Consider the following 23,779-nt stretch of genomic DNA (forward strand, 5'->3'; position numbering starts at 1 on the left):
TTTAGGAGCGGGCTTTTTTCAGACTACGGTTCCAATGTTAGTATTGGCCACTGCTGCATGAAGGAGGTCACCATGTTTTGCAGTGTGTCTAGGTGGCTATCTTGAGTGCTCTTGAATGTGAGGTAATATTGATATTCCAGTTGGGGGTAGTAAATCTGCAGGAAGTTCTCCTGCACTCTGTAGGCGAGGTCTTATTTGTGTATTAGCACTGCTTTTCATGTCAACATGTGTTACTTTGAAAGGACTTTATTCCATGACCATAATTTCTGTTATTAGTTTTAGAAATTAATTCAACTGTTTTTGTGACATCAGAATCAAGATTTATGCAAGAGAAAAATATGCCTGTTACTTAAGAAAGGAGGAAGAATGAAGTGGCGTTTAACAATGGGGTAACGCATTCTGCGCACATTCAGACATCTCCCCTTTTACTGGCTTTTGCGCAGGGAGTGAATGCTTTTGCTTTGTGTCCAGGCTGCAGGTTTGGGGGAGAGAAAGCAAAACTGCACATATTCTGCAAGGAGGAGCTATACCACAGATAGATCCAGTTCAGAAAAAAGGAAATGTTTTCTTCCAAACCATTACATTCACAAATTCTGGATGAGCATAAACCTGTGTAGTTTCACCCTGAATGCTTTTCAAACAGAATGCTTCTTTCCAGAGCGCGCATCTCATATCAATGCAAGTAAAAGAGCGTAAATATCACGCTCGTTCTGTCCGAGTAGCATAGTTTTGTTCTCGTGCAATGGGAGCAGGTGGTGGGAGGTTGTTTTGATGAGGTGAAGAAGCTCCTCCCCTCTTTCCCCGAGCAGCAGTCTGATCTGCGTCAGCAGTAATTGTGTGCCTTGCACTGCTTTTCAGTGAGGGTGAGTGCAAAAGATACATCAATATGAGGTATCAAACTGAGGCTTAGATGTTCCTTTTAAGTGGCTGCTCATTTCCTTGAGCCATAACACGGGCTAAAGGTTAACTTACACATTCTCCGTGGAAGAACAATTTCTTTTTTGGGAAGGGAGAAGAAGGAGGGGGGGGAGGGCGTTGTTTCATATTCTTTCCTACCTATAGACTAAATGCTCTTCATGCAGATTTTTTTTTTTTTCCACTGGATTATTTGCTAATCAGACTTCAGTGCAGTGGAGATAAGAGACTGTTGCCTAGCTAGGAGGCTCTGCCGAGCGCCCGAGCCCCTGGAGCCGAGGACCGAAGCAGCTGCCGCTCTCCGGCTCCCGGCGCCTCCGCTCCCGCCTTCTGGCCGCCTTCAATGGGCCTGGCGCGGGGGAGCTGTCCGAGGTGCTAGGATGCCGGCTGCGCGGGGGGTCAGGGCAGCCGGATTGCAGCAGGAGAGGAGCCCCACAGTCCTGCTGGCACCCGAAGGTAGGCTTGCTCTTTGTTTGAGAATCCCTGATTAATCAACAGCAGCATCCACAGACTAAGGCAGCTGGAGAGAGCAAGCCTGCCTGTAGTCACGGGGGAGAGAGAGAGAAAGAGACGATGCCACAAGCTAGACTGCCTCAGACCTTCTGTATCTAAGTGGCAATGAGAGAGCGAGCGTCTTTCCTGCTGCAAGAAGCCATTTGGATAGGATGTTTTCTATTCCTTATATTCCTTTCTTTTTGTCTCCACAGAACATATTCAAATGAGGCACCTTAGAAATCTCTGTGTTAGTGCATATGATGGTGCTGTAATCTTCTATGTTGTAAAGTGGGTAAAAATCATCCAGTTTCTTCTCTGCTGGACCTCAAAGCAGGGTGTTGTTTATACCCTCCCATTATCCGTACCCTCTCTTCTCTGAATGTGGATTTAAAGAAGCAAGCACCTGTCTTCTCTTGCCACTGCATTTTTTAAAAACCAAACTTTCCATACCATTTTGATCGTATGTTAAGAAGATCTGTAACGTAACACACTGACTTACAGTGATGTCGAATTCTACAATCTGGGCAATTTTGCCAACAAGATTTAATGCACTTTAACTGAAGAAAACACTGAGCCTAACTGCAAGTCTGTTTCTTATGGTGCTGAACTATCCCTTCCGACTGCACTGAGATAACCACAGGAAAGGGCTTTTACAGGCAAAAGTCACCTTTGATTATTGCACTTAGCAGTCCCCGTGGACTTAAATTTTGGTACGTACATATTTTAATACATTATATGAGCATGCTAATAAAATACAGTGCTAATTAGAATGAAAAAAAAATTACAAAATGAAATAATGAGTAGTCAGAATGCATAATGATGAAGTTGCATGTATTTTTAGGAGGTATTAATCAAGCCATTGCTAAACTAAAAGCTGAAGTCTATTTGACTGTTTTTGTGTACTTCACATGTTGATTGTGCTTGTAATAGAGACACTTTGCAGCTGGATTTTTTTTGTTTGTAAAAAGCACTGTGAAATAATTAAAACATTCTTTGCTATTTTCTGATGAATAAATTGAAATAATTCCTAACATCTCTGTTAGTTACTTATCAGACCTGCTGCATCATTAATATTTTACAGTATCTTAACATGATGCTGTGGTAGTGAAATCTCCATTTCATTTTCTTAAGGAGGAGGAAAAAAAATACATACATCAGCAAGAAGCTCATTCTTTCTTCTGAGTTCAAATGCACTCCTGTTTGCATACAGAATGTGTGTGTATATGTCTGTGTGTTGTATGGTTTTATTTCTTCTTGTTGTTCATAAGTCTTCCGCATAATATTGGGATGATAAAATGTCATAATTGCACTTAAGTGCTGGCCATTCTGAATCTAGATTTGTAATTGTCCAACATCCGTGTGGTTAGGAGGAAGCATTATTTTCCTCAGGGGATAAAAGTGATAAAAGTGTTGCTGTATTGCAAAGTAAACAACAGCTCTTTACATTCTGGAGTCATAGTGGAGTCATTGTTGCAAAGACCTTTCCCCTTTACAAAAGGCACTAGCAAGGGAGCCAAAATTCAAGGCTCAGGGTATTTTTTTAGTTCTTAAAACTACAGGGAGCATAACTTTCCCCTATGAAGGGTGGGGACGTCTATAGAAATGGACTATTCCTTTAAACACATGCAGTAGCATTCTTATTCTACTGAAGGAGCCACTTTTAACCTCTTTAAGTGAAGGGCTTAGCACTACTTAGCTTCAGTGATTTCACCCAGGTGCTAGAGCTCATGCTGTGCAGTATAATGAGGACAAGGTATATAATCTGTAATCCCAGTCAAAATACAAAGTATATTTTGTACTTCCAAATGAGTGTAGTTGTTCTTTTTCTTTAAATATCTGCATAAAAATTGTCAATACGTAGTAGGAAACTTGCAACCTATTTTAGAAGGTTTTTCCTCTTTGACATTAGAATTTAATATATCACTGTGTATGAAAACAGTAATGCCAGCTCATTGTTAAGAATGAGCAGGGAATGCAACTCTAAAAAGCATGTCTTAGCAATTTGTCCCATCACATGGGTATTTCAAAGCTCACTTGGTATAAGGCACAGTTACGATACGAGACAGAGTTCTGCAAAGTACTTTCTAGTATATTTTTCCATCACTGAATTTTTCTTGGTTGCAGTGAAAGTATTCTTTGTACACCCAATACTGTTAGGTCTTTATTAGTGCTGCTGTGGTCAGCAGTTTGTGAAAATTGGATATGGCTGGCCTGTCTACTTTGCTTTTACTGCCTTGCAAGCAACTAGAATGCAACAGCTCAAACTCAAGGGTTGAATGGCTGATTAGCATCCTTGATTTGTGCAGAATCCTTCTGATATACTGAATTTACTGGAGGGAATTAACAGGTAATGTGAAAGCAGATGTGCTCTCAAAGAGAGGAGGCAGTATTTGGAGGGGAGACAGACAGGAGTGGAGAGGTGTGTAGACCTTTATAAATTAGGGGTTGGACCAGGACTTTGGGCAACCCCACTCTTGTGTTTCCAAGCTCTGTTCTCCTATGTTAAAATTTAAAAAAAAAAAAAATATCCTTCTGGTTTGGAAGAAGGCAATCAGTGCCTTTGTCATTCAAAAAGCTCCTTCAGTTTAATGTCAGCATTGCCAATTTTCAGTGCAGCACAGCTGCAGCTTATGGCTGTCAAGCATGCTGAAAAGCACTGATATTTTGGGGATCCTCATGTGAATAAGAGGGAGAACTGCATGTCTGAATATTAATGTATAGCATTGCTTTGATACTGTGATATTGGGTTGATTACTCCTCATATTCTGAATTCAATATTTTTGCACACTGATCATATGAAAAGGAGGTACTTTGGGGTTTGACCAAGAATGCTGTATGTTTGGCATCAGAGCAAATAGTTAAATTAGAAGTAAGGTATGCAACAGTCTTGTGAAGCACAATGCATTATTCTCCTATAAAAATTGTGTCTGAATCAATACAAAGAGCTTGAATTTAGTTATGTAAATATTTCTAGGCAAACCAGTAAGGGGACTGCTTGCCCTTGCCAGTAAACCAGATGCACTGGCAGGGAGGAGAAAAAAAAAAATCTTGCTTGCTTTACTCCTCCCATGCTGACAGCTGATTGCATGGGCCACGACAGTGCGAGCTGCTCTGTGCTCCTTTGCCAATGTCCCTCTGATTTGGGGATACCTGGAGAGGCAGGTGCTGGTGAGCATGATTGTTTGGTGGTGTTTTTTTTTTTATTTTCTTTCTTCTCAGTGAGGTTTCACATAGTGTTAGTTTGACCTTTAAGAGTCAAAGTGAGCATGTTGGAGAACTTTCTTTGTGTCCTTGCATTCAGGTGAATTTCCAAAAATGTGTGTGTTCAGTGAACACTCGCAACAAAGTTCCTCCAATCGATTTCTGTTGACTTCTCAGTATGTTGGCTTCAATAGCTGAAATCCAGGGCTTTTCCTCCTCCCCACTGTCTCCTCCGGTTCCTTCACAATGAGGAGGGGAAGAGAAAGGAGTGTCAAAAGAATTTCCCTAACAGAGCAACTCCCAGTTAAAATTTTCCAGGGCTGCTTAGTTTCAGAAAAGAAAATGCACTGAAAACAATTGGATTGCAAATACACAGGTGATTCTGTATGGTCCTCATTAGCAGCTAACAAAATACCTGACCACAGTGTGCATGTTAGGGGTACCAAAAGGGTGATGCCTCACCTACAGCTTACATTACTTATTAAATAACTTGCATTTGCATATTTTTAATCAAATATAAATGTACTCAAACAGAACACTTGCTTGTACTTGTATCTGCCCTGGCAGATGGTTAGGAATTGCTCACTGCCTGAGTTTCCCAGTCAGCAGAACCTTTGATCAGTGCTGTCCACACGTTTTTCCAAGGAGGGCGACAAGCAAGGAATGCATGGGACTCCATGGGCCACATGTATTGGTTGCAGCCTATTGCAGTTATAAAGCAGATTTATTAAAGTAACGTAGTATCTCTGAAGTGGCATTAATACCTGTAAATAAAATTAGTCCTAGTGTGCTGTAGAAGGAATACTAATACTGTAAAAATGTTTACAGTAATTAGTTAAGCTTTTTGCCCCAGCTGCTTGCATTTTTATTCCCTGTTTAAGCGTAGCATGCACAACTGTCCAATATTAGTAAATGCAATGAGGCTGTAAAATACCGTGCATGCAGGAGATACACAGGTTTTGATCCAGAAAATGCTTGCTACTTGTATAGATGCTTTTCAGAATTGGTGCCACAATTGCTGATTCAAGGTTTTGAAATATCTGGGAGTCCCCCAACCCCCTCCAGGAGTACCCCAAACTGAATTTGGTGTCATAAGCATGCAAGCATCAACAGTCACAGGAGGAATTCAGTAGCTACAGTTATTCAGTATTGCTGCAGGATTGGACCCCTGTTAGGACAAAGAATATATCTTGATCTATTTATTAAATATCGTGTAAATTGTTGTCATTCTGCATGAGTTTAGTAATAGAAAACATCAGTGACAAACCAGTATATAAAGTATCTGGTCATTGCATGCAGCAGAATAAAGGCTTTTTATTTCAGGCTTTTTGGAATTGGAATGACTTTATTCTCTTGTATGAAAAATAAATATCATAATAAAAGGAGATTCATTATATCCTTAAGTGTCAGTTCATTTTTGACCTCCAAAAAGAAAGGGAAACAAGGAGGAAAAAAAATGCTGTATTGTTGTCATAAAAGAGAGTGTGAAGCAGATCAAGTTCTATATGTCTCGGGGAAAAATGGATCAGAACTGCATTTATCGAAAGCCTGCTTGAAGTTATCTTCAGTATGAAATTTCATATTATATTTCAAGTGTAAAATCTGGAGAAATCAATGGCAAAAATTGCCATTGAGGTCGCTAGGGTGGGGTTTCTCTGTTGTGCAGATTTATCTGAATTTAATTCAACATATGCAGAAACTAGGCTTTACTAGAAGTCCAAAATGGAAGATATAGTGAAATAGCCATCTACTGGGGAAATGGCCCAGACTTTAACTATTAAAAAGCAGGTACCGTTTGAGAAGTTTGGAGACAGTGGAGTTAGAGCCATCTATGCTGTTAGCATTGTTTTTAATCAGGTAGGCTTCATGCTGTAGACAGAGACTCCCGGGAAGGGGCTATGGTATCTGGACTTACTTTTCTTAATCAGAAAGGTTAGGAATTGGTCTAAAATGATGTCTACTGAAGCATCAGTAACATTGATAGTCTGTTTAGCTTATTGTTAGCTTTCCAATGCACTTCTTTGCAGATACTATGCCACTTATGGTGAATATATAGAATGGCTCAATGCATATTCCAACCCAGTGGAGTTCTAGCCACTTCCAATGTGAAAGCTGTGTGAAATTGCATGCATGCATGTTGGGCTGCACTAAGACCTCCTTCACAGGTTTTACCCTGCAGAGACTGGTAGGAAATACCTATACCCATGCCTGAAAATACTTTAATTTCAATTTAGTGACCCTGAATAGAGCCTTATGCTCATGTTCAGGCTTTGTTGATAGAAAAGGTTGTCTTGGGAGGTAGAAGAAGTGATAGGAGCAGACCCTTTGCATCCTCTGAATCTATGACTTTAACATTCAGGTTACCATTGTACAGAAATAATTTTGATATAGAGACACAGAGAACAAAGGAAAAAAATTATTGGTGTGATTTTTAAGTAATAACTGCCTGAAACCAGCTGCTTGTTGCCATTGCTACTTCAAGTGATCAAAAACAGGGAAAAAAAATTAAAGGGTGGAAAAATATTTCTCTTTTCTTTTCATCCCTTGCAGATTGCTTACTCCGTGGATGTAAAAGCATTTTGTTCTCATGTTCAGGGCTGTGCCTGAAGGTCCAGAGTGGGTTGCTAGAATCTATAAGAGCTCTTAATTTATTTATTTTAGAATCAGTGCCTACCCTGATCAGAATTTTGCTTGTCCAGCAGTGTAATAAAGATTAGAAATATGGCAGTGTATTAGGAAATGGAGGAAAGATTTTTCTCACTGATTACACAGGGACTCTGCCCCTAAAATCTGTGTGCAGACAGGATACTCGTTGCCTATTCAATAAGATCACTTCAGTGCTGGCATGGTTCTCGGGCTGATTCCAAGAAGTCACACCATCCTTCTTCAGGGAAGGGAGGGATGCTCTAGTGGTGAAGAAGCAAACATGCCTTAGAGAGCTGAGTTCAGCTGCCAGGTCTGCTAGTGTGTCACTCAGTCACTCTCTGCATCGACTCCTTGTTTCTAAGATGAGGACCCCCCTCGCAGGGCTGTGTGAGGACAATGCCACTCAAGATCGTAATGTCTCAGGACCTTACAGTAATCAGTCTTTAAAATAAGAAGATGGCACAATTCTCTTTTATGAAAGTTCTATGTTACTTGTTTAATATGTAGTTAATCCAGTTGTATAGAATTTAGATAGCCAGTATGTTTCTTGAAATTATACCTTGCCTTTAGTCACCTGTAGTATTTACTGATGTGTCTATACATCAGAGTTCTCGTGACTCCCAGGGTGTCTGCTGCTGAGTGGAGAACCTTTGGGGCCTTTCTGAGAGCTTTTAGGTTGCCTGCCATGGAGCCAGGAGTGACCTAGGGATCTGAGCGTGTCTGTGCTCCATGCTGCTTACCTGGAGGTGCTGTAAATCCAAGTGTCTGTCATACCTGTGGAAGAAATATGGAAGCTTGGAGAATTCAAGGGCTTTAGAGTTCTGCAGGTCCCATCTCAGCTGGGATTTCTTGTCTGCTCTTGGAGCTTCAAGCTAACAAGCTGTTGAGCAACAAATGACCAGGGCTTATGGGCTCATATGTATGTGACTGAGAAATATAGGAAACTATTTCACAGTATTTCTTTCCAGATTTTGAACCTGAAGAAAATTTTGAACTTTTTTGTTCCAAAAAGTGGAACAGTATTTTTCACCTGAACTTTGGAATATCCTGCAGAATAGGAATGTGTCTGGTGATTTGCTCTGGTGCAGCTTTATCTAAATTGCAAAAAGCACCTGTTGTCCTGGGATGGAAGCCTTTTCAGTCCAATTCAAACTGAGATCCAGGGAGGTCAGTGTCGTTGCAACTGAAGGGCGTTAGGAAAAGGGAAGAGGTGGGAAGAAACCTTTTTGGGATTTGAACAGTGTATAACTCGATGGATCTGCGTCGCTTGAAAGAAGAGACTCTTGGTTTTTATCTCCTCTTGTCTCGAGTAATGTTGTTCTGGGTTCTGAATTGCTTTGTGTATTATCCTTTAGACAGGACAAAGTCTGAAAAATTGTCTCTTACAGAGATGTTAATTACAATTGACACAATCTCGTTGTCATAAACCATAAGCTATTTTCCTACTGATTAAGGTATTATGTGTTTTTCAACCTGCAGGAAACGTTGCTTTCCTTTGTTCATTATCTCCTGCAAGATGATGAGTTCTAATCAGGAGGAGGTCACTTTGGGCGCTTTTCTCCAGTATATTGAAGATATGGGGATGAAGGCCTATGATGGCTTGGTTATACAGAATGCATCAGACATTGCTCGAGAGAATGATCGCATGAGGAATGAAACAAACCTGGCTTACTTGAAAGAAAAGAGTGAAAAACGCCGAAAACAAGAAGAAGCAATAAAACGGTAAATATTTTGATAAAAAGATGACTGGTCTGGCAGAGTGAATGAACAGTAAGGGGCTTAGTCTCAGATATGGTAAATATGTGTAGACCAGTTGATTTCTAAGCAGCTTGCTGGTAAAAGCAGTACAGACCATTGGCCCATGTCGGGCTGCTAGTTGCACGTGTTTTACATTGTGTAGACCTCCCTCAATCGAAGAGAGTATTCCCATCCAAATGTATTCAGTTTGAGCATGTGTGGCATCTTCAGAAGGTGTGATCTGTAACAAGCAGTTTAGGTGTTTGGAATAGGAGATGTAGATCTAACGGAAAGTAGGTCCTCATCCACTCAGTGCTTTTAGATGGACAGTATGTACTTCGTGCAAAGATATGTTGGTGTGTGAGCTCTTGCAAGACAGGGACAGCCTCACAGATCAAAATAGACTCTCCTTGAGCTGATGTTTTAAATCTTAACTTTTCAAAGCTCTCTAATTGCTGTCTGAGGTTTTACAAAAAAAAGTGTCTGTTATTTATGATTTCCTCACCATTCTGCATGCTCTGAAGTCAGTAAAAATATTGCAATCATTTAAAGGAAAATGGATCAATCCCCTGATGGGCAGAACCCTGTAATGGCTCTTCTTGAACAATTCCATTGATTTTAATTGACAATTAATGAGAGGAGCACTCACATGACCTGGCCTCTTGTGCCAATGGATGGCAATGAAATCTTTGCAGCCTCTTGGAAAGGAAAAGAAGTTTGAATGGGATAGATATAAATATTTATTATACATACATTTGCATATAAAAAAATTGCATTTTCTTGAGGAGAGGGACAAATTGTGTAATACAGGTAAATCATCCATCCAAATGCTAAACTTTTATATGCAAATGGTTGGCTTGAGCACAAACTGATAGGTCCTTTGAATTTTTCCTCCCAGCGTGAATCTTCTGTATTTCAGTTTAAGTGATTAAATTTTATGCTATGTCTTGGGTACTGTACATCCAGGTATAACAGCCATGCTGTGCTGTGAACATTCCAGTAATGCCTCGGTAGTCTGGTAATTTTGATGGAATGTTTAAAGCAAAAGAGCAGCACATACAGTTTGACTGAGGAGGGAGAAGCAGCAACGTAAAGCAAAATTATGGCTGCTTTACGTTCCAGGAAGTAGAATTTTTTGGATTGTCACTAATTTGGCTGGGGGAATAAGACTAATGTGAAATTAAGGTGAATAATGAGAGCCATGCAATGTGTATTTTGCCACCTTCTGGACTATTATCTTGTCAGCTCAACTTTTGGGTGATGTTTAGGGGGCTTCAAACTATTGGGGAGTCAAAGGCATAGGCTGCTTGTAGCAGGAGCTATACTATGCACAAATTCATGAGAGAAAATGTTTTCCCTTGCAGCAGATTAATGTAGGAGGGGTTTTTTTCTTTGTTTTGATTTATGCTGGATACGCATTTTGTTTCATTCTTGCCATGTTTGTTTAGTGTTCATCTCTTTCTTTTGATTACTGAATACCTACATAAACTGCAAAATTTCCAAGAGGAAAGGGTAGGGAGACCCACGTAAAAATATTTCTTAATATGATGGAGAGGGAAGTTAAGTTGTAGGTACATGAAGCAGAGGAAGAATTTGAATCTGTCTCACCTGCTAAGTGAGCGCGTACAAAAGTGCTAGTCAATAAATTGCTAGTTAAAGTAGTGAGATGAAGAGTGCTTTCTCATCTTACATTGCTGGCTCTTCCCTGCTGAGGAAAATAATAAAAAATAATAAAAGAAAATTTGTAAATATTTTGCATTTATTGAAACGTCACTATTTGATTAATTTAGAATTGGCTGGAAAAATAAATTCCTCAGTCCTTGTGGCAACTTCTTCATTTGATGATAAGCTATGTTAAACTGCTAATGTATACAGATTTATTTAGAATATGGTCTTCAGAGTTGACAGCTAATTAGGCTGTGCTCTGGCTAACCTGTTTACATGCTCTTTAGTTGTGTGACCATAAAGGTCACTAAGTGCCAGAACAGATTTTGTTATGAATAAGTTTCTTGGGGCATGACAGAGTAAGTTGTGGAGCTACCTGGTTCTTTATAGTCCTCTAGCCAAGCTTCTCTACCTAATTTGAATGGCGGTAACAGTATTTTATACCTTGTGGTTGGTTTGTGTGGTTTTATTTATTGATCTTGGCAAAGTGATTTGATGAAGAGCTCTGGATAAGTGCAGATGATTTAGGGCTGAGCCAAATCATGAAACTCTTGCTCATGCTAAACTGAGATAACTGAGAACAGTGCTGTGCTCTGTTCAGAGTCAGATACAGAGTCAGAAGACACAAGGAAGGTTACCAGCAAGGTAGTGGGTTTATCAGAGGAACAGCATGTATATGTATGTGGATTGGAGGCATCAACATTTCTCGGATATAGTGCTCTTCTGTGGGAAACCATGTTTGCGGTGGTTCCCACTTGGCTTATCTCAGTAGCATTGAGGGGGTAAACAATATCCGTCTGAGGAAACAAAGTAGGAAAAACACCTTAGAAAATCTTGGAAAATGCTGTCTTTGAGTCTTTTTCTCTTTTTCCTGTGTAAACTTGGAGAGGGAAAATGAGATATTTGTGATCAACCCTTGATTAGGAAAACTAAAAGCAATGGCAGACCAAGGGAGAACATCTGACTTGACTAAAGGAAGCATGATGTCTGAAGTCACTTAGGCTGATCGCAATTGAGTCTGCTCCCTGTAGGAACCTCCAGAGATTCATCCAAGATCATGTTGTCTATTGAAACACAGCAGTCAGGAAAGGTAAAGTAGGATTATTGATTTCTTCTTTGTTCTATACTATTTTCCTTATATCTTTACCTTATCTTGGTGGGTATTTATATTATCCCTAATTCATGGTAGCGTGGCCTAGATAGCAAGTGGTGCACATGTGCAGTGATAACAGTGCTACCAGTCTGGAGACTACCAACAGCTGAAAACAATCTCCTTAGCAACAAGGGAGTCATCCCCTGTGATTAACTGCAGGTACATTCTGAGCAGGAGAGGGGGTTCCAGCAAACACTCTCCTTTTGCTTGTGGGAATCAAAATAAAGCAGCTGTAAGTCTTTGGTACCTACTGGAAAATTAACTAATAAACTGATTATTGAATTTTTGAAAGGCTATTCAATTTTAGTGTTCAGATGGTCTCTTTTAGAAGAAGGCTGATCTTCTATATTAACAACATAGTTATGAGTAATTTATTATCTAATAAAGTGGTGATATTCATACACAACACTACTTGGAAGCAGCTGTTATTTACCTAAATTATCTCATAACCATGCTGAATGACTTAAAAGTTCATTGAAATGCATTAGTCTGCGCAGTTTGGAAACAAGATCTGAAAAATGACCTAAAAAAAAAAACGCTGTTTGATTGTGCGTTTTGCCTTCCTAAGGATACATTGTATTGTGTTTCTTCAGTAGCACTGGTGTACCTTCAGTGTGATTGCTATCTCATCGTGTGTGGTTCTGATAGGTTAATTGTGGGGAAAAATGTATAGATCTATTGTATATTGCAGGGGATAAAACACATCGTATTGGATTGGGAAAAAAAGCAACTAGTCTTTGTCTGATCTTGCTGGGCTGAGTCAGCTGATCTGATCTGAATTTCTGACCTAATTTTAGTATGGTACTTAGTGATCATGCAGAGAAAATAAGGTTAATGTGCTGATCAGTAGCTGACAGTAAGCCACAATAAATATGTTAGTGTGTGTGTGTGTATATATATATGGCCTAATTTTCAGACCTTTTTTCTTCCATCTTTTATTTGTCTGGTCTCACTGCTTGATCATTCACTACTTGTCTGTTCAGGTGGCTCTGTCCAGACCAAGAGAACATACTGGCATATTGCCCACAGAGCTTATAAATTGCAAATAAAGTTATGAAGCAGTATCATTTTCACTGGCAATAAAGTTGCAGTACTGCGAGATGTACATTTGCCATGATATAATAGCTGCCGTAGGCAGTGTTTCTGGGAACAGAAGGTAGATTTGCCTCAGCTGTTACGGGTGCCAGGGAAAAGGTGAGTATTCTGAGTTTACATAGGACATCTGTTAGAATCAGCAGTTGCATTGTGACTCATCCGTAATTGAAATACATATATTTAGGTACTTCATCTCTATTACACATAGTCTTGTATGGATACTTCACCAGTGCTTTTTTTTTGGTTGTATAAATACAAAATCTTGGTAAGAAACAAATAATGAACCCTCCTTCTCGGAAGGCTGAGGCACATTGCATTAATCATAGGGAGTGGCTGGGGTTGTACACTTGCACAGGAGATGTATGCTTTCAAAGTTTTGGCTTCTAGTTTTTAGGTGTCATTTAAGCTACTGTTTCTGTTGGGGATGTTGTCATTTTGATTTGAACACTATGAAGATGTGACTGCTCTGGTGTAAAGCTGACGGTGTTAGTGGGCATGAATTTCTACCTGCCAAATCCTGGACTTAGCCATCAAAATACTTATTTCTACTTCTAATGGTTTCCCTTACTTGTAGCTCATTCCCAGCACCTGAATGGCTCTGTGGAAAGTCTTGTTTCTGCTTGTCGAGGGAAGTATCCAGACAGATGCTGTCAAGAGGAGGAGCTTTTAGGAGCACTGTTCTGTGCTAAAGCTAGCAGAAATGGGCCAGCCAGCCAGTGGCAGAGTTAAGCTCTTGTAATAAAGAAGGAATTGTAATGAACAGCTGTGATCCTAACCTCTCCTTCCTTTGGCAAATCAAATATTGAAGACTAACTCATCGGCAAAAGTAAGATCGTATTTTTCTCTTGCTCTCTATTTTTTTTTTTTAAGGTTGTGGAAGTAATTGAATTCAGGTATTATCTATCTGTAGTTTTCTGTAGTTTCTGTCCGTAGGTTCCTTCATAAACAAGACATAAGTTATGTGTCCTTCAGCTAAAAGTTAAGTGTTATCAAGCATGGGTGACAGCAAGCAAATATAAAAATATTTCTATGCATGGGATTATTCACTGCCAAAAGCTCCGTTCAGATGAGAAAATATGTGTAACCTTAGAGTATATAGACATGTTGAGGTGTTTCTACCAAAAGATTTCTACCAGAATCAAAAATACCCTAAGTAAAATAATTTCATTATGAACTTACCGTTTATAATAATGTCTTGAAATCAGAAAAATACTTTATGTAAAAGAATGTTTAAAGTACTGTTTCTTCTTTTTCTGAACATTTATCTGTAGTTGAAATTTTGTGTAGTGAACTACACATTTCTAAATTTGCAGGAATACTTATGCTTACTAGATTACAATATGATTGCAGCCAGACCTCAAGAAAAATGTGGAGCAAGTGCAATAAATATTTCAGATCATGGTGAGGGGCTCGGCTGAAGTACCTGCAAGCACATTATTGAGATGTTACAAATTACAAGCTTGTGAACTTCTTGTTATTGGTTAGGTGTGTCAGTGTGGGTTTTTGTGGGGTTTTGTTTGGTTTTTTTTAATTCAAATCTAAGTTCACTTGGTGAATGTGATTTTTGGATATGAGGTCAGTGATACGTGCTCCTTTAATCAAAGGGTATATGTTATGAGGAAGCTTAACTGTGGCACTGGTTGTTTTCCTTATCTTCCTCCTGGACATATTGCATACTCATTTCACCCTAGATTAAATTGTTGCTGTGATACTACCTTTATGGTGGAAATGGCCGATGAGATGTGATAAGAGACAAATTTTAGTATGACGTCAAAACCTTTTTCTCATGAAAATACCATAGGGTCTCTTTTGAAGTTGGGTTGACATAGAAAGAGTAGCACTGGTAGGTTGGGGTTTTTTTTTATAAAGAATACTTAAATATATACTTTTTTTATAAAGAATACTGGTTGTGCAGTCAGTGACCTCCAAATGTATTTTTGTTGCATTTATAAGTAAACAGATGTGATGATCTAGCCAACAAATCCTCCCTTCCAAATGCTCATATCCATATGGCCGCCTGTATTATTGCCACACAAAATAAACAACAGACACAATGCAAACTATATTACATTGCTGTTGCTCGTATTCTGAGAAGTTTTATTTTAGGACAGTCATGCAACAAATGTCATTTAAAATTTACCATAGAGACTGATAGTCTGCTTTGGTAATCCCAAGTACCAAAGAAATAAAGCAGAAATCATTATCACTTTGGTATCTAAATCTTGATGTTATTTTCAATAAATCTTGCATTATTTTAGGGCTTCTGCCTACAACTTTTACTCTTTTTTGGGGAAGTTGTATGATCTTTTCCCCTTCATCATTTCACAAATTGCTCAGATGTATACTGGCCCACCATGTAAGTGAATGAATTTTTGCTCAGGATTCATTTGCTATATTTAAAAGCATAATTGGAAGTGTGGGGTCATAGAGAGCCCAGAGGACTTCTAAATGGGTTACAGACCCCTTTTCTTCTTGTAAAAATTCAGTCTAAGTGGCTCTGTGCTATTGGTATTCACAGGCTGTCTGACCACCTGTGTAAATGAGAGAACTGGCCTTGCTCCAATTCCATTTGGGCGCGTGTTCCCATACAAGCTACAGGCTGGTGCCTCCTCGGCAGACTGAGTCATTCTGGAGGAGGTCTGCTGTACCACTGGGGGACAGTCCTTGACATACCATTGCTGAAAGATGCTGAAAGATCTTAATGTCCAGGTTTTCAGTCATTCGTTCCCATTCTACTTCTATTTCTAGGTTTTTTCTCACTATCTCTTTATTACTCTTTAACTATAGGGTGTGGGATTGTAATTTTAACCTGATAGTTAAAATTATCCAGCACTGCCTCTAACCAAAAAGCCCCCCCTTAGCAAGACAGAGATGCATGTAGAACTGTGGGGAAGTAGATATTTTGCACAACCCTCTAGGGTTCTGTTGATGCTGCTATTTCTAGTCAAAGGTTTGCATTTGCTTGGAAAATATCTTCAAGTATATTATGGAATTGCATAGAGTAGAGCAGAAATTAAAAACTGTTATTGTGAAGACTGGTTTTAAAAAAAGGAAGACTGTTTTGAAGCATGCCCAGATAGAGTCTTTACAACAAATCTAGGTTGGACTTCATTAATGGAGAAATACATTCAGTAAAACAGCACAATTAATATGCCATGCAACATTAATGAAGTCTAGCCCAGGACTGCTGGCAAAATTGAAGCATTGATCTGTTCTGTTTCAAGGCTTCCAGTAACCAAAAAGTACTCCATGCTGAAGTTCACTGACACCTGACAAATGTTGTAATTGCCTGTGACCTGAATTAAGAACTCATGTTACAACCTGACGGACAGATACGTGTACAGAAGACATGCAGAAAGTAGTCTCATGACTCATTAAGTAGCAAAATTGCAGCTAGCCACACTCCTACACGTGCGCACATGCAGGTTCAGCCACATGGACTTTGGAAATTCTGCCAAAACTGTCTGTAATAAACACTGGGGACACCAGTCCGAGAACCCAGCAGAACTGAAGGTCTGTGCTAGCATTAGAATAATACAAGTGAATCTTTCTGTGCCTTCAGGAAAATCCATTGTTTAACAATACCTGTTCATAAAGTTGAAGAAAAACAAACATGTTCTTTGAGCGAAACAGCTCACTGCGTTGCTCTTTCCAGGGCCATAAATCACAGCTGTATTTTGCTGTCATTAGTAATAATAAAGATTACTTCATGCCCCACCCAGCTGGCAGGCATTTGTTCCCTTTGCATATTCTTCTTCTCAGCACTCTTCTGACAGGCTATACATGCTTTTATTTATTCATTTATTTTCCTCCACAGGAAAGCACAAACATAGTATGATGCTTGATAATTTAATTGGGATGTTTATTTTCTTAGCCTGAAGAAGAGAGTCTGCTCTTGGGTATACTCCTGAAAGCAGAGAATGTCAATACAGACTACCTCTGCAACAAAAGCATCTGGTGATGGGCATCTTGTTGCCGAGTTATGCTAGATCAGTGGCTAAAATTTGTATGAAAACAGGAATGTGCATGTGCACTGATTAGATTTTTATGCAATTGGATTAAAATGGGAGTAAGGAGAGATTAGAGAAGAAATGGATCGCAGAGACATTACTAGCTGTAAGTTTTATAGTTAATTTGAGACTCCTTTTATTTTTCCTTCTGGCTTTCCACTCTAATTAGACTTGTAATTCCAAGTGAAGTCAGTTTAAAAATATTAAACAAACAAACAAACAAAAAACAAACAAAAAAAACCCCAAACAAACAAAAAACCAAAACCACAAACAAAACAAAACAAACAAACAAAAAACCCCACCATGTGGAGCGTGTCCTCAGCACAGGGCCTTCATCAACCATACAGAGCCAGCAGCCGTCTCCGGTGCCGAGAGGCCGTGGCGGAGCTGGCCGGGGTGGGGGCCGCTCAGCCCTGGGCAGCCCCCGCTCAGCCGGGGGTTGCGGTGCCGCTGTGCTCCCCGTGCGAGCTGCCGGGAGCCCGCAAATGAGCAAAGTGAGCTTGTTTGGTCCCACAGAAGGCAGTCGTAAGTGGAATTGGTTTTTATTTTACTTTTTATTGCACGTACCCAAGGACCCCGAATGGAAATTAGATTCCTCTGAAACGCTAACCCAGTGCAGGCAGGCAGCACAAAGACAGCTTCACAGCATGAGCTGGAATTGTACCCAACAGGTGACTAAAGGGACAGCTGAAGAGTTAGGGGACCGCTCATTTCCTTCCCTGTATTAGTACAGCAAAGAATAAACTGAAGTGTATCCCCAGTGGTTGTGATGAATTACATCCAGCAGTACTCTCTGAAAGCTGGAGAGAAACAAACGCTTCCAATAGACTCCAGCAGATGCTTCTGGAACGTGTCAAGATTGAGAGGGCCACAGCCAGCTAAAACCCACAGACATATTCCTGCCAACAAGCGTGTTACTTGACAAAATTGTAACATTTTAAAAGATCAAAAATGAGAGTAACTGTAGGGTTTACCATAAATTAATAAGATTTACCTGAATTTAATCCATTTCTCCTTTTGGTGGATTATATAGGGCGTATCTCACCAGTAGATCCTCTGCTAGCTGAGGGCACTTTAGTTATTAAGTTGAGATCACATGTTAGGAGCCATTAAGTGAATTGCTTTGTACAGCCTTTCCCTGAATGCTAGGGCAAATGCAGTATTTCATACCCTTAGCTAATTTCATGCTGTAATTTAATTTCTGAAACATACTTTTAATTGAATCTTTAAAGACAAAAGGAAACTGCTGAGTCCTTTAGTATTGCAAAAGAGATTGTTTAAAAATGTAGCCCATCTAGAGAATAATCTTCTATAATTAAATGTAAAGTTTGTTTTGCTTCTCTGCATGCAGCTATGGAGAAGCAAATTCCTGCTGTCTGCAGAAAGCTCAGGGCTGAAAGAGAGGTATTGGGGAATGTGAGAAGTTATTATCTTATGCTCAGCTTTGTAACTCTGACATAAGACAATCCTGCAGCCCTCCACAATGTGCAAGTCTGAATAAGTAAACAAAGAGAGGCTAATTAAAAAATTAGTCTGCTAACTCCAAAATCACATTAATAGGAGCTCTGACTACGGATCTCATTTTTCTAATTTTTGGTAATGAGATGAACTTGAGAGAGATGTCAACAATTTTGTCATAAACAAAACTGAGTAGCACAACAGAATCAGTTATTTGCATCTTGAAACCGCATCCAGTATTTTAGTGGTTACATTTTGATATTCATCTTCCATAAGCAGAGAGATTCAAGGTAGTTTCAGTAAAAGTCCATATAATCTGTTATGCAATTTCGTTACGGGAGAAACATCTTGATTGGTTCAGTAGTGATGCAGGTCTTCAATTTTATGGGCATCTGATTAAAAATAATAACAATCAATGCTAAATGCAGCCTGCTGTAATGCAGAGGAAATCCTGGAGCGTTGCTTTGTGTTTTGGTATTCTGATTCCTTTAAATCAGCAAGTGATTTGCAATGGAGACTTTCCCTTTTTTTGCTGTTGGAGAAAAACCTATGATATACAGTGGAAGTGAGATGTGTATCGGGACATGAAAAATGTAAGTAGACTAAGAAGCATAAGGTTGAAAAAGAGAAGGATCTGAAATTAACCCATGAAGCCCCAACATAGTATTTTCTAATAAAGGGAAAGAACAAAAGCAACTTCTTGTTCTTTCTGTGCTGGGAGAGCTCTGCACTTCCAGATGTCTTGAGTTGGTAGTAATTGCAGGCATGAATGGTGCCATTGGTTTTGAGACCAGCCCCATGTAAGTGATGGAAGAGTTTGGAAGCCAGTGTAGGGGTGGGGGGAATCCATTTGGCTTCCACTCAAATTTAATTTTTATTTAGTTTTCTTGCTGGAAGGAAATACTGAGAATCCATTGTCTTTTCAATACAGGTTAGCTCTTTTCAAGCACTTCTTCGAAAAGCACAGAGACAAAGGGCTAACTTTTATTAAAAATTCCAGTTGCATTGAGGTCTCCCTGCTTTTAAATAATTGCTCAGAGGCTCAGGCACTCACTCTTTATGGTTAGGCTCCTTGTAATTTTTTGCTTGAAGGTTGTTCTGTAGTATCAGAAATTATTTCAGGTCTTGGCTATCTTTTCTCTTGGACCAGTAGCACACATGAGAATCACCTGAACATGTATTAAACACTGAAGGACAAGGTATGCCAAAGGTCTTTGGGCATTTCATGGTAGATCCTTGGCACCATAGTGAGATTCCTAAAAGGGCAGGAACAGTGTGCCTCGCTGGAACTGACCTCAGTCAGGTAAAACAGTCCTATGGCTGCCCCTACAGGAGCAGAATCGTCTCTATAAACCTGGCTTTAGGTTGCAAGTAGCTCCAGCCGTATCCTGTAACCGTGTTAGGAATGGCAGCCTGTACGATACAGGTCTTCATCAGCCTGTTGTATTAGCAAGCTGCTTAATTTTAGTATCAGATGTTAAAACTCTGATGATATGTTTTCTACCTCAGTGTCAGGAATCTCTTGTGTTGACTGTCTGCCTGTGGATTACCACATTAAAAAAAGCAATGACTGAATTTTAGAGTTGGTTTGACATGTTTTTTGTTATTTCAGTGGAACAGTTGTCGCCCGTTCCTTTCTCTACCAGTTATACATGGTGTTTTGAGGGCTGAAGCAGAAATGCAATTTTCTGTGTATTTAAATGGAAAAGTATACTGAAATTCATGTACTGCAACATATGCCAGATATACAGCTGCTTTCAACGACTGAACTGATAGCGTTTGTGTTACATAGCTATTGTTTTGAGATTAAAAGTTTTTAATCAGCATATCACAAATACCATAAAAGATAATTTAAATTGTTTCAGCTTTACAGCTGAACTGTTAGGCTAAGCAAAGCGCAGCTTTTTTTTTCCTAGGAAATCATATTCCTGCATTGTTAATCTAAATCCTGCTACGTCTGTGATGAAGCAGATCAAGAACTGCATATGTACTTGCCATGGCAACCCCTGTATCACATGACACACGCTAGTTCAGCCAAAGAGCTTCATGGCTTATTAAACAGGCACGCGCGGACCCGGGCACACACCATTTTGCCATGTGACTGCTCTAGCCCTGTCAGCTATTTAAGGGGAAACTGTATTGGAGCATCACAGTGTTTTCATCAGCATCATCTTGCCCGAGTTCCTTCCTCTCCTCTTAGATTCTGTGTTGAGTTTTTAGAAAAATGGATGAAGGTTGACAAGACTCTGCTTATAAGTATTTTCTTTTGTTTGTCTTTCATTTGGAAAAAATCTATGTGCGAAGATAAAATAGCGGGGGTTTTTTTAATTCATTTTTTTTAAATTAGAAATTAAGGGGCTCTTTGGTGCAGTTGAGTGAACAATATACTGCTTTTTTGGACACATTTGCTGCTCTCACCTCCTGTGGGCTTTTACTAGATTTCAGGAGAGTAAATGAGGACAGAGCAAAAAAAACCCTGGTCCATTCCAGTATCGACAAACCATTCCCAAAACATTTACCAGAAAACACCTTTGCTTCTTGCTGCTTAACACACTTCCTCTTAGACATGATGATGATAATGACTGTGAACTCCTCACCCAGCAAAATGTAGCCTGATACAAATTTTTCCTAACTTTGCTTGTTTAAGAGAAGTTGTGTGGCACTTGATTAGCCCATCTGAGGGGTTGCAACCTCAAGGGAATGAGTGGTGGTGAGCAAAGACAAGTTAAGAGGTGGGGCTGGAGTTGAGCAAGTATGTCTGTCTGCACCTTAATGTCCCCGAAGGGAAGCAGAACAGCAGAAATGCAGTCTTGCCCTGATTCCATTGCTAAAGGGCAGGTGCACTGTATGCTGCTGCTGGTGTCATCTCTGCTGCCCACGGGCACTGTTCTTGAGGAGCAGCACACTTGTATACTCAGAGATGAGCTGCTGGAAGGATGATTCTTTACCAGAACAACACGCAATGGAGAGGAATCCCTTTCCCATTTTGTTTGCCTTTCCTCTATCGGATGCCTGACTGAAGTGGCACGGTTTTTCTTTCTCATCTAGTTGGAACCTGAGGTTTTTGTGGCAAGCACTTAATTTGAGCCCAGATACATCGCCAGGTGCCTGACTAAAATGGAGAACAGCACTGCACAGCAACAAAACATTGTGAAAATACTGTATTAGTCTTAATTGGTAATTGCCCCCCAAAAACCCTAGGTTATTTAGTCTCCTATGTTTGCTGTGCAGATGCAATTTACCAAGAGTTACGGGGAGACCAACTCTTAAGTCCATGTGCTGAAATTAATAATTTTTGTGATTTATGTTGTTGCTTTTGAACTTCAAGAAAATCTGTTTTCAATGTCCGGTTCCAGTCTGTCAGATTTTCATCTTCATTTCCCAAGTAATCAGTCAAGGTGCAAATACTTACAATTAATGCTATTCAGTGAGAGACCGATGGTTTCTTGTGTTCTGTTTCAAATGAGTTTATTGTTTGGTTACCATTTTGGAGATGATCCACGATAAGGGAGCAATAACCTGCTTTGGGAATTAATTCAGAGAGGTACGTGCACATAAATTGACCATTAAACAGAGAAGCAGTTTTATGTTTGTTATTAGGGACACAGATAAGAAAGGTGCTCTCTTCTGAAGTGTGTATCTGTGCATCTCTGCCAGCGATTGTACAAGGATTCTAATGCAAAATCAGCGTTTGAGTAAGGAGACATTTTAAGATGGTGTGTAATAAAAGGTCTTTTGGAAGGATAAGGTATCTTAGGTTACTGTTTTAATTGTATTTGATGACAGTTCTGATTTTTCAGCATCTTTGACTACTGTGTGATTAATACCTGCTCTGATACTATTAAGAGGGAAGGAGAACTTAGAGATCATTTCTTTCCTCGGCGGGCACTGAACAAAGGCCCTGCCCACTCCACTGAAATGTGGTGAAGATTTTTGCAACCGCTCCTAGCAGTCTGCTGCCGCTGATAGTCCTAGGTCGGCAGAAGCGGAGTAGTGGCAGCAATATTTCCCCTTTCGTGTGCAGTGGAAGAACTGGCTTTTCAGAATTCCTTCATGCCTACAAGTGGGATTGCATTTTCAAAAGACATTACCAAAATCAAATCTTTTCTGAAAAAACTGGCCCAAACCTTTCTTCTATCCCAGAATTTCAGATTTCATTTCTTCAATTAAATAATCGGGAGTTTTGCTATGCAAAGGTTTGTATTTAAACCACAAGTTTTTGTATTGTGTTTGTTTGCAATTACAGCAGTGGAAAAGGCTATTTAGGCTCATGACAAAATATTTTGACTAGCTTCTTTCTACTTACGCATTTGTTTGTCCTCAGTATATGTTTATTGTGAATTGTCTTCCCAAGAGATTATAATAAACAAGATGGTAGCTTTCACTAGCTGATCTTTGCTGTCATTTAATGATGGGCTGATCCAGGAGGTTCTGTACAAAAGGGGTTTGTCAGACTGGGTTTAAAATTTGTGGAAATAATGTCATTACCAAAATACATCAGAAAAAAAAGCCCAATAACTTCATTGCAAGACAGTTAAGGTTGCTAAGAGACGGAATGTAATTACCTGCCAATTTGTTTACCATTCCCAAACACTTAGAAGGGTGAGAGCTGTGGGTTGCCCTGAATTCTAAGCTATGAGCAAAATAAGCCAAATGCATTTTGTTGTCAAATGCAGTTTTAAGAAGGGCATTTGAAAATGACTAGAGTGCTTTAAGTTTGACCTGTGTTTTCTTTCTAAATGTACAATACCAGTTATTTTCATTTCCCTCTCACTCCTGAAATCTACACACATTGCATGTATTTTAACTGATAATACAGAAAATATGAAAAAATGAAATATATATAAACATATGATTTTTCTAGTAAAAGACTTACAGCTACGCTTTCTTGAAAATGATACGTTCTTACTTTAATAGTAGCAGTGTTCAGTGTTCCTGTATTATGATTCCATTATTGATGTATGCTAATGTTAATTTAAGGTTGACCAGCATGAGTCATTGACTCATTTTATGTTTCTTTTTCTGAAATGTTTCGTGTTGTGCTTGCACTTTGAGATAAGTACTGCAATTTATTTTGGGTGCAAACTAAGTTTGTGCCACAATGGAGTTTACATTTCTCTGTGTCACTGTGGCTATTATCTAGACAGTATAAGATTTATGCCATCCTAAGCTATTCATTTTCTTGGTTTTAAGGGCATGCATCTGGTAAGTTAAGTACAGGCAGTAAAAAGAGAGAAGCAGAGGTTTCTCTGTTTTCAGAATGGTAACATCTTCCATTGCTTTTTCTTTAATGGAAATAAAGATTCATTTTTAGCTGATGTGAAACACTAGCTGTAAAATTGAAGAACTCACCACAATACTGAAGGAATAAGTACTTCTGATCAGCCTAATAGTAAGCTCAAAT

The 23,779-nt window shown here is 39.4% G+C and overlaps 1 protein-coding gene across 1 annotated transcript in view; it reads left to right on the forward strand.

Annotated features, from left to right (window-relative positions):
* The first annotated feature begins 849 nt into the window (after nt 1–849).
* NYAP2 (neuronal tyrosine-phosphorylated phosphoinositide-3-kinase adaptor 2) overlaps nt 850–23,779 on the forward strand; it is a 152,643-nt gene continuing 129,713 nt past the window's right edge. The window contains exons 1-3 of the mRNA XM_075157627.1: nt 850–1,371; nt 1,623–2,120; nt 8,737–8,979. Coding sequence (XP_075013728.1) covers nt 8,774–8,979 — 206 coding nt within the window. The 5' untranslated portion in view covers nt 850–1,371; nt 1,623–2,120; nt 8,737–8,773. The remainder of the gene's footprint in view (nt 1,372–1,622; nt 2,121–8,736; nt 8,980–23,779) is intronic.

This window comes from Calonectris borealis, chromosome 9 (genome assembly GCF_964195595.1).
Source record: "Calonectris borealis chromosome 9, bCalBor7.hap1.2, whole genome shotgun sequence".
NCBI classification, from domain to species: Eukaryota; Metazoa; Chordata; class Aves; order Procellariiformes; family Procellariidae; genus Calonectris; species Calonectris borealis.